The sequence below is a fragment of the Plectropomus leopardus genome, chromosome 6 (genome assembly GCF_026936395.1).
Source record: "Plectropomus leopardus strain MGB_pleo_1.0 chromosome 6, ASM2693639v1, whole genome shotgun sequence".
Lineage (NCBI taxonomy): Eukaryota > Metazoa > Chordata > Actinopteri > Perciformes > Serranidae > Plectropomus > Plectropomus leopardus.
This window is the reverse complement of record NC_142181.1, coordinates 13,550,197-13,562,818: the sequence shown is the minus strand read 5'-3', so window position 1 is coordinate 13,562,818 and position 12,622 is coordinate 13,550,197. Positions and strand designations below refer to the sequence as shown.

Here is a 12,622-nt window from a genome sequence, read left to right as displayed (position 1 = left end):
CTGACCTCATCAACACTGCGTGACCCCCCGTGACCTCATCAAAGCTGGACGCCCCGTGGAGCCCTGAGGGCCGACAACAGGCCCTAAGAAAACACCCCATCCATTAGGGTGCCAAAAGCACTGTAAATGTGGAGTGTCAGCGCCAGCCATCTTCACTGTCATGCCCAATTCTCCAACCCCCCACCCAAGCTACTCTCCGGACAATGGAGCTGCTGAACCTCCAACCCGCCCAGCCACAATGTCCGCCCACGTTGGCTGGCAGCAGTGACAGAGGGGGGTGCTGGATGGGGAGGCCTGCTGCAGGATGGGACTCTTATTGAGCGTTTGAGCGATGAGCCAGGTCATCACATCTACCCAACTCATCCATCATGCCCCACAAACGGACACAAATAAAGAGGACACATTCCTGCCTCCGCTCCCACTACCACATTCAAGCCCTCTCCAGCCTTTTCTCTCCTTCCCTCTCTCTATGTGAGCCAAAGTCTGGAGAAAAAAAGAGGACCAGAGTTCAGGCTCTCCCTCGCTCTTGGAGGCCATGGGAGCGCCAGAAGAAAGTGCCAGGTGGTTTTCTGACTCATGTCTCTGTGTATAAATCTCTGTTTGGGCCAAAATGATGGGCAGCCAGAAGGACTGTATGGAGTGGGGGTTATGTGAGTGAGTTGGGAGACAATGGATGAGTAAAATGTTAAAGGTGAAATAAAGACAGAGTGGAGTACTTGTCAATCCACATTGTAGTCCTTTATTTCTTAGTTGTTCCTCCCACAGTATTGAATTGAAATGCATAACAGTTACATTGTAGAAAGCATTAAAACAAAGTACCTCAACTTGCCGATTACTTTTTAAAATTGATTATAAACAAAACGTCATAAAACAAACAAACGAAAAAATCTGGTCCCTCAAAACGGGAGAATAAATGAAAGTAATCTGTTATTTATCATAAGTTTGGCACAAGGGATTAACATGAACCGAACGTCACACAAGCTTGCAGACAACCGTAGAAAATGTCAGATACAGATCTTACCAGACCAATCATGCGTTTATGAAGAAATTATACCTGGCCTTTTTTTATTTATTCATTCTTTATAATGTTTTTCTTTTTTTTTTTACAATTGAATCATTAAATTGTCATAAAAAAAAAAACCCCTAAGTAATATCTATTCATCAACCGGTTTCATTAGAAGAATAAGGAGTGAATTGTATGTTTAATACTATCCGGCACTCAAATGTAATCTACAAACCCCATTGAACTGTGGGATAGGCCCAGCGAGGAATCTTCCCTTCACCTGGGCTAAGAGCAGTGCTATTCAGTAAACAAACTACAGTTTGCCAAGAAATAAATACAATTCTCAACATACAACAGCAAATAACAACAACAACACCAACAAAATAAAAAGAAAACAAAATCATGATTGTCTAAAAATGAAAGACACACGAGCATGGAGTAGCTAACAACTAGTATTCAGGCTATTTAGTGGTATTGTTGGCTGACTAGGATGGATTCAAGGGTTTGGAAAAAGACATATGCCCTTTACAGAACAACAGTTAACTTCAGCACTGGCTACTTATCTCAGTAAAAAAACGAAACAAACAAAAAAAAGTGTTTTCTTCTCTTCCACTAAAAAGACAATCTATTTATATCCTTTCACAGATAGCGCAGCCGGGCAGGATGGAGTGCAGTGGAGAACAGTTGGTAGACACTTGTGTACAGTGCTATGATTGTGCAGACACACGCAGCTATGGAAACGCAGATGGTAAACTGGCCTGATTTCAGTTTAACAATTACTTTGTTTAAAATTTGTTCTTCAGTGACTTCAGTGATATTAACGCACGGCTAACACTGTCCTTACATGGAGCGGTTTTCATTAGAACTGAGGCTGCTAACCCCACCCTTCATTTTTATCATCAAGTACATGTATTTATGAGAAACACCTGCGGATCTCTGGGGGTTACAGGGAATTCTTGTGATACATTTTGAAGATAATTTTGTCAGAGGCTCTTATGCTTTTTGCACAGTGAAACATACCAGGCTGAAACTGGCCGTCTTAGAGACACAACCAAACTCACCCTCTCAGCGTACATATATGTTCTCCTTGCTTTCTATGTGCTGGTGAGTAAATCAGCACATCCATCTTCCATGTCCACAAGCTGCCTTTGCTGTGCAAAACATAGAAATTCAGCAGAATAAATACAGCTATTATTACTTATTATTATTTTCACCACAATCATCATCATTGCTATCATCCTGGTTGGTGTTAATGTAAAGAAATCACTTTTAAGGTCTCAGAGGGACATTTTGATCTCTATCTGTTGGAAGGTTTTGGGGGCTGGGGCGGGGCTGGGCTCTGCATGGACAGTGACCCTGCTTTGTGTGTTAGGCGCTCCACTCAGCAGTCAGATGGGCCGTGGTTCTGCTCAGCAGTCACTCTGTGAACGATCGGGGGCCCCTGCACATAGCCCCTGCAGTGGGCTCCCAGTGCCATAGGTCAGATTTGGGGGTTGAAAGGTGAAATGGTAAAGCGCAAAGGGGTTTTATCATACGTGGCTGAGGGACTGGATGGCACTAGATTCAGCAGCAGCCCGTGCCAGGCTGTGCCACATGGTGGCCGGGGTGTGGGAGGCTGGGTGGAGAGAGTCCTTCTCAGCCAGAGACAGCATCATGGCATACGCCTGATGGAGACAGAGATGGATTACATTTAACTAACATGCTTTAAAGCTCATTTTTACATGATTGTGTTGATAAATGTGCATGCATGTGAACTCTCAATGTTTCTTGTTTTTGTTTTTTTCATACAGTGCCTTCATTGATTTTAACATCAGCAGACAAAGACATGCATGTACACATTAATGTATACACAAATACACAGACAAAATTAAATGAAACTAAACTAAACTAAATTAAACTCAACTCAACTAGACTCACATAAATTAAAATAAATTATTATCATTAATATTACTAACATAAGATAAGATGAATGAAATTAAATGAATCAAAAATTATAGATTGAGTGTTACGGTGTCAATGTTTCTTTTACCTGAGACTTAGATTTCCTAAAGAGTGGCTGTTTGACTGAATCAGTCAAAGGGGGGGAGCCAAACGATCCATCGTCCTCATCTCCGTCTCCTTCACTCAGCTCGCTCTCCTCAAGCTTGCGCATGTCCGAAAAATGACGAATGTGATCCAAGGCTGAGTAGCCACTCTGCTCCTCCTCTTCCTTATACCTGGAGGTCAAGCAGGAAATTACAATACTTAACTTTTGACCGCACATCATCATTCACACAATGTAAAAATCTGTTTCAGTTGTATTGAAGTCACCTCCTCGGAGAGGTTTTGCAGTTGAGGTTTAAGTCGTTCGGTCCACTGAAGTCCATTTCGTCTTGTATGATGCCATCGCTGAGGCTGCTAGGAAGCGCCTCTTCTTCATGTTTCCCAGGGGTGTTGCTGCGCTCCTCCCCTTCTTCTACATCAGCACCAAGCTCCTCCGCTTCCTCGTCTTCCAGGTCACGTGATCCACGGCTGGCCATCAGTGGCTTCTCCTCTTCAAACGGACCGCCATTTAACCTGCAGACCAGGGATGTCAATTCAATATAGCTTGATAAAACAGTAGACTTTTTTTTTTTTTAGATTTTTTTTTGGCATTTTAGCCTTTATTAGATAGGACAGATCAGCGTGAAAAGGGGAGAGAGAGCGGGGATGACATGCAGCAAAAGGCACTGAGCGGGAGTTGAACCCCAGGCTGCTGCAGCATGCCTTTGTTCATGGGGCACCTGCATTATCCACTCAGCCACCAATACCCTGTACAAAGCCTAATGAAGAGTAGTGACATCTACCTCATTAGCAGTACATATTATAAACACACTTTTATGTTTACGAAAATAATCAAGATATTAAAAAAGAACTCATCTGGTGCTTGTTAAATGAGTAATTACAAACTACATAGAAAACAAAAGCTGTAGTATATTTACAGTCTTTTGCCTTTAGTTTTAATATCCTGCACGTTCTCGTGAGAATCCTTTCTCCATATACACAAAAACAATGGATCATATGGGACGCTGAGCCAAGAGAGGAGGATCTGAGGCAGAGCATGGCAGCTGGGATCGACAGAGCAGGAATCCCGTTTGTCATCGTGGCTCCGGAGCCCCTTTGGGTGCAGCAGCACTGGGTTGATCGTTGCAGCACTTAACTGGAGTGCTTCGCCTCTCTCCTTGTTTATTTTCTCTCCTATCTCGTATTCATCTAATAGGCAAAATATTTAGCTGACAGCCCCATTTGGTGGGAGAGTTATGAGAGTGTTGCCAACCGGCCCATTCTTCTATCCCTGCGGGGGGAGAGAGAGCGAGCTATCCAAACTGCCTGAGTCTTAATCTGTCCCTCTGTCTCAGCGCCACAGGAAACCACCATTTGGTAAATCATCTGGAACCACATTTAGACTGATTCACTAATTACACTCTGGGACGTCTTTCGTCAGCTCCCAAAAATGCCATTTCTTGTACAAAGAAGACGAGAACTGAGAGCTGGATGTGGATAAGTAGATAGATAGGAAACAAAACACATCAAGCACATCACTACATAATAATAGGATGCCTGTAATCAGGATACCTGCACCGGATTTGAAAGGGACACATTTGCAAGGACTTCAGAAAAAGAGAAAAGAGGGAATTATTGCAGATTAGATTTTTAGAACATACAGTATCTACATCGTCTCTTCTCCTCTATCAGCAGCTGATAATACTACACTTTTGACAGAGTTCCCGCTGGGATGGAGACTTTGAGGCTAACAACGTGGTATTTGTGCCATGTTGAGCTCACAGGGCTGAGAGGAGGGACTCGCTCCAAAAAGAGCGAGTTAGAGCACTGTGATTAAGAAAACAGATTCGCTAATTACGCTTTCAAACGTGGTAATTTGCTGGGGATAAAGTATCTATCAGAAGTAGTCAGGAGCACAGCACTTTGAAAGGAAACACGGGGCGACCCTTTGACCCCACCCCCTCTACCCTCTTCCTGTAGGCAGACATGTTGGTTCCAGATGTGGTGGGCTAACTGCTGCACTCCCCCTCCTGCTCCTCTCCCCGTCCCTCTGACGCTCCACCGCCCCGGTCCTGCTCTCACAGGCCTTCTGCACAATCATACACCAGTCTGCGAGATCTCTATCCGCACCCGCAATCTGCCCTGTGATCACACAAACCGAGGCACGTGAAAACAAACTCAGAGACCTGAGCAGACCTCTCAACTGCTATCCGACCTGATCGCAGCTCCAAGAATTTATTTTGCATAATGCTCAGACGCAGTTGCATGCGTACAGATATGTGTTCGTACGTGTGGCCGAAAGGCAACCGATATAAGGAGCTCCTGCACGTTTCCAAAATCTGCAGCTATCTTAAATGTCATCAAAGATGATTGCTCTGTACTCCGGACCTCTGAGCATGATGTCAGAATTAATGAAGGCTGGCTGGGTGGTATGAAAAGACGAAAATAGGCTGATAGCAGCCGACTGATTATTTGTACCTTTTTATGTCCAGAGAGTTCTTTTTAAGTCCAAAAAGCCTAATGTAGTCACAGGCCCTGGCCTCATGTCCCTGCTGCTGAGATGTGTGGGTGGGAAGCCCGGATGATATCGGTCTATAAACATCTTGTTGAGCTCATTCACATAAAAACCATACTTACCCTTCCTCAGAGGGGTCCGGGGATGTCTGGTTCTGGCCTGTGTTGCTGATGAAATTTCTTATTTCATTGAAATAAGAGTCCTCCTTGTCATCCAATATAGCACTGCCACTGTCCAGTTCAGACTGTGGGGACGACATTGCAGTGCCTGCGGGAAGAAAAAAAACAGTCCAGTTCTGATTCTGATATTTCAGTATGATGAATATTCTGAATACATAGTGCGTTGAACCATGATGTCCCAAAACATTTCTGAATGATCACTAAGTGTCCACCTATAAAATACATTTAAAATGCACATTTTATTTTTTGGGGGTGATTTTTTTAATTGAATTGACAGCTGTAGAGAGACAGGAATGTTGCCTGTATGGGGCATGCACAGTCCTGAGTTCGAGGCTGCTCCAAAATGCACATTTTCATTATTCAAAATTGAAGTTAAATGATGTCGACTGATTGTACTGATTGTATTTTTGACACTCCTGTTGCTTGTTCCCCCAAAGTTCCCAGAAGTAACTTTAAATATGTGTCACAGTGTGACATATTCTGTATCTGCTGGTTCCAATGCTTCAATGAAATTACAGCGAGTGAAATATTCAAATCCCTTTTTCCCGACCATTTAATTGTGGATCCATTACATCATTGGGAAAATTGGGTTGTGCATGATGTTCTACACATGGAATCTTCTGTGACATGTTTGGCATCTTTGGAACCCTTGAGATTTTCACTAAAATGTGCAATAACATTATGTGTTTTCAGACAAAATGTATTGTGATAAGTGTGTCTGATGTTTACAAATGTTTATTATTTTATCTATGATGAAACAACTGTTCTGCCAATTTTCAGTATATTATCTTTGTGTTGTATGATACCTTATTGCAAAGGGAACAATGGGCAGATTATGAATTTTGTATTTGAGGGAGTGAACACCGTGTCTGATTAAGAAGATTAAGAAACCTCCTCTGAGGACTGTTGCTTTCAGCTGCTGGCAGGGTGTCGCTGCTTGCTCTGCTGATTCAGTCAGTCAGAGTGATGCAACCGATCAAACCCAGAAGCCCTGATGCTGATGAAAGCAGCCCATTCAAAAAATATTTTGTGCTGTTGCAGAGGTCGATGACAGATTGATCTCATTTTTCAGCTTCTAAAACAGATTCCAATCATGAGTAAATTATGTGTTAGAAGATTCAGCAGCAGCTTTTATAAACACAATGCATTGCTCTATCACAAATCAGCAGTCTCATTTTCTCTAATGAAATATGAAAAGAGCTCAAAACAGTTAAGAAAACTGATAATTTTATTAACTAATAATTAATTCATCAATGAAAAAAAAGGCTTCTCACCTGACAGGTTGCCATTCTCATGCTTCTTGAGGTGACGGTCGAGGTTGGTCTGCTGACCAAAGCAACGATCACACAAGTGGCACTTGAAGGGCTTTTCCTTGTTGTGGATGTTGCGAATGTGACGTTGCAGGTTGGAGGAGATGCTGAATGAGCGGTCACAGTATTTACACCTGCAGGGAAAGTGGAGGCCTTTCACTTAGAACAATTATGGAATGACAAAAACAGCAAAATGCACAAGCTGCTAGTCATAAGTGCAACCGTAGTGCATAATGAATCAGGAAACCCGCGGTTTGTTCTGTGGGAAACATAATGGGATACATAATGGGGGACACACATACACACACGCATACAGACCATACAGACAGTCCCAGCAGTCCCACAGTCCCAGACATGATGGAGGAGCTTGTTTAAGGTGAAACAGCTCTGCCTCTTATCTCCAGCCAGCGCAATAAAATTGCATTCTTCCCTCACAAAATAAGCACGCAACAGATTTGGTTCTAGCCTTGCAAAATTAGAGCCTCTTGCCAAGTTTCTTCATGCAAAATTATACGAGAAGATTACATCTTTTCTTCTGGTGGAATTAGCTCGCTCGATTGGCTGTCCCTTAGGAACCCCCCGGTTATCTCCACAAAAAAATTACAATAAACAGCGGTGATCTTTAATGGCATGCCAGCGTGTGGAGTGCAGGCTATCAGGCTGGGGCAGTAGAGGCCTGCGTCTGTCTTTCTCTCTCCCCTGTGGTCAGCAGGCCTCCTCCAAGGTTTGGGCCAACATTCCTCTACCTTAGTAACTACAAAGCTGAGCAGCGCTAGCCAGGGCTTACTCATTATCCAAATGTAGTAAATATGCAACATTCATTTTTACATGTGTCCTCAACTGCTGCTGCATTGTAACGTCTACCTCAGCAGCACCTGGAGAGGAAGGGAGGGCGGGCAGGGAGACTTGTATAGCCGACGATTCCCATTAAACAAAATGCTGAGGAACTTTGTGCATCTTTTAGTCAACTAGACCATGATTCAAGAGAAAAAGACCTTAATCTTTGTGATAACCTTTTTTAGCTGGAAAGAAAGCCTCATTTGGTGCGGCAAGTAACCATCGGGCTTGCAGATCACTTTGAGTCTGGCCTCATACGCACAAGAGAAATGACCACAGCTGCCGGGCCTGGACATCTGCCCGCGCTCCTCATCACCCCAATTTTTCACCAAACTTCCTCCCTTGCTCTCAGCTCTGTTCTTTTACCAGCCCAGCTTTAACTCTCCCCACCCTCCCGCTTCCTGTCACCCTGGCGACGGACGCCATTTTTCATCAGGCAAATTATTTAGCAGCAGGATAATTATTCCAGGCTTTTACAGCAGAGGAAAACACACATAAACTTGGTTCTAACTGAAGACAAGAATTCCCTGGGAAAACATCCATGCGCTGTCAAACAATGAGCTGCATCTCTGTCTGCTTGAGAATTCACTGTGTGAAAGTATGTTTGCTGCTCTCACTCATATTTGTGAGAAGAAAAAGGGAGTTACTCACGGGGGAGTTAATGTGCTATTGTGAAAGTCTGATTCTTAACTAGACAAATTTTTTTTTTATACTTTGTATGGTGTGTTTTTTTTGGGATGTAAGGAGGATAGATGGAGGGATGCTGGCAGAAGGTGAGAGAAGGAGGATGATATTCAGCTGACATGTTGCTGTTGGACCGTCTCCTCTCTTATACACACCCACAGAAAGACAGCTCCAAGAGACAATGTGAGTCTTTCGATTTGGAGAAATAGTCATACCTATATGGTTGCTCTCCTGTATGAGTCCTGAGGTGGCGGGTCAGGTTGGCAGAGCGTGGAAATATTTTCCCACAATATCTGTAAAGAAATAAACACATATTTCAGTTTTTTAAGTGTACCTACATTACTTTAGTAATGTAAAAATCAGCATTATTCTAATATTAAAAATCACAGAATGAGGAACTCTTACTGTGACTTTACTGTAGCAAAAGACTCCAAACCATAGAGGAATGTTGATATATGACCCACATGAGAGTTAAAAATTAAAATAATAAAAAAGACATGCCAGACCAGTTGCTGTAGTTACCTGCACGTGTAGCGCTCCTTGCCCTTGCGCAGCAGCGTCTCTGGAAGTGCAGAGGGTGGGGCTCTGAAGTCAAACATGGAGGGGACGGAGCGCAGCAGGTCACTGGACTCTGGCTTCAAGGAGCCAAACGTCTCCAGCTTCTCTGCCATGTTTTCAATGGCCGACATCTGAGGACACAGAGGAGAGGAAGGACAGATAAGTGTTGTGCTTAAACCATACTACATGCTCATTTAGCATTGCAAGTTCAATATGCAAAGCAAAGAAACTGATGTGTGAGTTGAATCAGTTGTAAAAGCTGCGGCACTTATCATGATCATGTTACAGAAAACATCTATCTCAACAAGCTGTGAGATTTAATGTGTTTTTTATTTTAATTAATTAATTAATTTATTTATCTACATAAAATTGGGATTCTGAGACACAGTGACAGACTCAATGGATATTTTTACAACCTGAATACTGTAGAGTACCATGCAATTATGCTGTAAGATGTTGTTGAATACTTTTTTTTTGTTTTCTTATTGCAGGATGCAATGAAATGCAAACTGCTAAAAATAATTCAAAGCCAATACACTGGTAGAAGCACAAGTCCTAAACACTGAAAGAATTACAGCAAACATACATTTCTAAATTTGCTGTGGATGTCTTAACATTAAGCCCAAATCCCAAATGTGAGATAGATTTGATTTTTCTCTACTTTTAAAAGCTTCTTACTGAATATATAACTAATACTTTCTACACAGATTTGTCCATATCAATTTGATTGACGAGCCTTGTTTACAGGCAATGTACTGGGTGAAATGAAGTGAAACAGGTATTGGGCGAATTCTTATTATGACGTTCATCAATGATTCATGAATTGCAAGGTCAGATCCCTGGTGTGTGTGTATGACAAGTACATTTGATACTGATTCATACCTTTAAACAAAAAACAGTATTCTCCTGTTCATAGTCAGTGGAGAGCAGGTGTGAAACTTTGAAAGTTAAATTTTCTTAACTCTCTAACAAATACACATTTACTACATGTACAGTACATACAAAGAGACACACAGACACACACACACACGCAGACACACATAGGATTAAAGACTGCAGCCAATCTACTAATGAAGCTGAAAATTTACTTTCATCAGGTACTCTCCGAGGAGATATGTGCACTTGTCAGTTGGTCTGTGTGTGTGTGTATGAACAAGAAACTATGTGCTGCATGGTGGCCATAGTTGATTAATTGCCATCAATGTGTGTGAAAGAGAAAATATATGTATGTGTGTGAGAGATGTATTTGTAATGCATTTCTTTGTGTGTGTGCAGAGCGTGTGTGCTCAAAGGCATGTGCGTAGTATGTGAGTGGGATTGTGCGTGCTTAGTGTGTACCTGTGTGTTGTCAGACACATGTCTGTGTGTCTGTGTGTGTGTGTGTGTGTGTGTGTGTGTGTGTGTGTGTGTGTGTGTGTGGCAGAGGAGTGATTCATGTCCACTGCTGGGCTGTAAACTATTCTGTGCACAATGCGGGCAGACAGCACATTCGTCAATATGAAAGATGTTGACATTACTGATCAAGGGCCAGACACGGGTAATAATGATATCGCTGTGCTGAGAGGGGCGGGTTGGGGGAGGAGCGGGGGCTGGAGGGGAGTGAAGGGAGAACCAGAGGGAGGGGCGGGGTGAGGGGGTCCCAGTAGGCCGCAGGGCCTGTCAGCCCATCTCACACACACAAGCAGGAGTTTTTTTCCCCTTTTTAAAGGGGGCCACACAAATTTGCATTATTTTGCGTGTATTGAATTTTCAGCCTGTTTCTTATTCTTATTTCAATAAGGCAACAAATCAATGGTGATTCGGGTCCTCCACCAGAGCCCTGCTCCGACTCTGACATTTCATCTCCTGCTTTCACCCCCTGTCACTCTCAGGCTTCACGCCAAGATGGAGCAGACCGAAGGGAGAGAAACAGAGGAAGAGAATCGGAGAAGAGGCATGATGAAGGACTAGACGATAGGGGAGAAGAGTGGGGAGGAGGAAAGAAAAAAAGGGAAGGAAGAAAGAAGAAAAAGAAAGAAAGAAGGCAGGCAAGCAAGACAGAAAGAGCGAACAGAGCCCAGAGAGAGAAGGGCTGATGGATGATGGTGGAGCCTGGTGTTGGGAGCGGCTGATTAGGAGTGACGGCCGAGTGTAAAGTTCCTGCCGCAGCCGTCGACGTTCCCACTGAGGGAGGATGTGGAGTGTCAGGTCCGTTTGATTATGAATATGCCAATGCTGCATGCCATGAATCAAAGGCAAGGGAGAGAAGTGAGCGAGAGAGAGAGCGAGAAAAAGAAAGGAAAGGAGGGCGATGGATTGAAAGACAGGCAAAGGGGTTGTGGGGAAGAGGGAGGTAAAACGCTTTCATATTTCTTTTGAATGTGCGCTGTGTATTTCATCCGGCTCTTTTCAGGCACTGAAGTGAATGCTCAGTTTGTCTGCTTTGCTCAACGAGAATTCATAACTCAAGGGAACATTAGGGCCCTAAAGCTGTCGGCAGTATCAAGCCTGATAAGACACTTTTTAAAGCTCAAACTGCTCCATCCCAGCTCCATCTACTGGTGAATTTTGATTACCAACTCCACCCACTCATGCTGCTGCACTATATTAGGAGTTTAATCTCACACCTTCAGTCAAACTTTATCCATGGATCCTTTGAATTAAAGGCATAGTTCTTGTTTTAATATGGCATTTGGCTGTATGCAGCTAATTGAAATTGTCATTGGATACTGGGCACTTGTCACTGGAATAGTGCTTTAGAAAATCCAACAGTTACTGCTTTTTCTGCCAATAAATCCTAAACACTAGACTTTTAATTTATTTAATAATTGAGCTTTGTACATAATATGAAATTAATCATAGTTGTTTAAATATTTCTATTATTATTTTCCAGTTCAGAACTGATTTTGAAACCATCATTGCATTGCCCAGGTTGGTGGAAAAAAAACAAAATAATCTTTTTAGTCTTTAGTGCTTTGTCGAACTAGTCCAATACATTGTTTGCAGTTGAGCTGTGAATGATTCACATAGCCAATCCGATGGATTAGATGTATTAATGATTGAAACTAGTAACCATCAGTCTACTGCAGATTACACTTCAAAAACTCTCCGCCACTGAGCTGTGTTTATGGATGGTGAGCCAGGTTCATTAGGCCACTGTTTGACAATGTTGTGTGTGTGAAATGCTTGACTTAAAGGACAAGGGGATAAACGGCACCACATTTTGCTCTAAAGTGATTTTTCAAAGGTTTTATAACCCCCCCTACTCTTTTGTATAAGACGCCCCCCTCCAACCCACATACACACACCTCCCAAAACCCCCTCGTCCGTCCCCCCCCAGGCGGTATGTGTGTGTCTGTGAACTTGCTTGTTGCTGTAGCGTCGCTCTGGGACCAGCAGTTGATTGGCTATCTTCAGATGTCAGTGATGCTGTGAGGGCCTTAATTAGCGAGATGCATTCTCAATTGTTGATCTTTATCAGGAACCAGATGTTTGGAGGGAAGAACTAACCCCCCTGTCCCCCCGCCAGTGTCCC

At 43.1% G+C, this 12,622-nt stretch overlaps 1 protein-coding gene across 14 annotated transcripts in view; it reads right to left on the bottom strand.

The window, feature by feature from the left end:
* Positions 1–713: 713 nt before the first annotated feature.
* mecom (MDS1 and EVI1 complex locus) overlaps positions 714–12,622 on the bottom strand; it is a 156,529-nt gene continuing 144,620 nt past the window's right edge. For all 14 annotated transcript variants that reach the window (XM_088078804.1, XM_088078799.1, XM_088078800.1 and 11 more), the window contains 7 exons: positions 9,073–9,239; positions 8,766–8,843; positions 6,994–7,163; positions 5,663–5,807; positions 3,314–3,559; positions 3,033–3,219; positions 714–2,667 (listed from right to left, as the gene is read on the bottom strand). In XM_088078804.1, the coding sequence (XP_087934930.1) occupies positions 2,533–2,667; positions 3,033–3,219; positions 3,314–3,559; positions 5,663–5,807; positions 6,994–7,163; positions 8,766–8,843; positions 9,073–9,239 (1,128 nt within the window). In that variant the 3' untranslated portion in view covers positions 714–2,532. The remainder of the gene's footprint in view (positions 2,668–3,032; positions 3,220–3,313; positions 3,560–5,662; positions 5,808–6,993; positions 7,164–8,765; positions 8,844–9,072; positions 9,240–12,622) is intronic.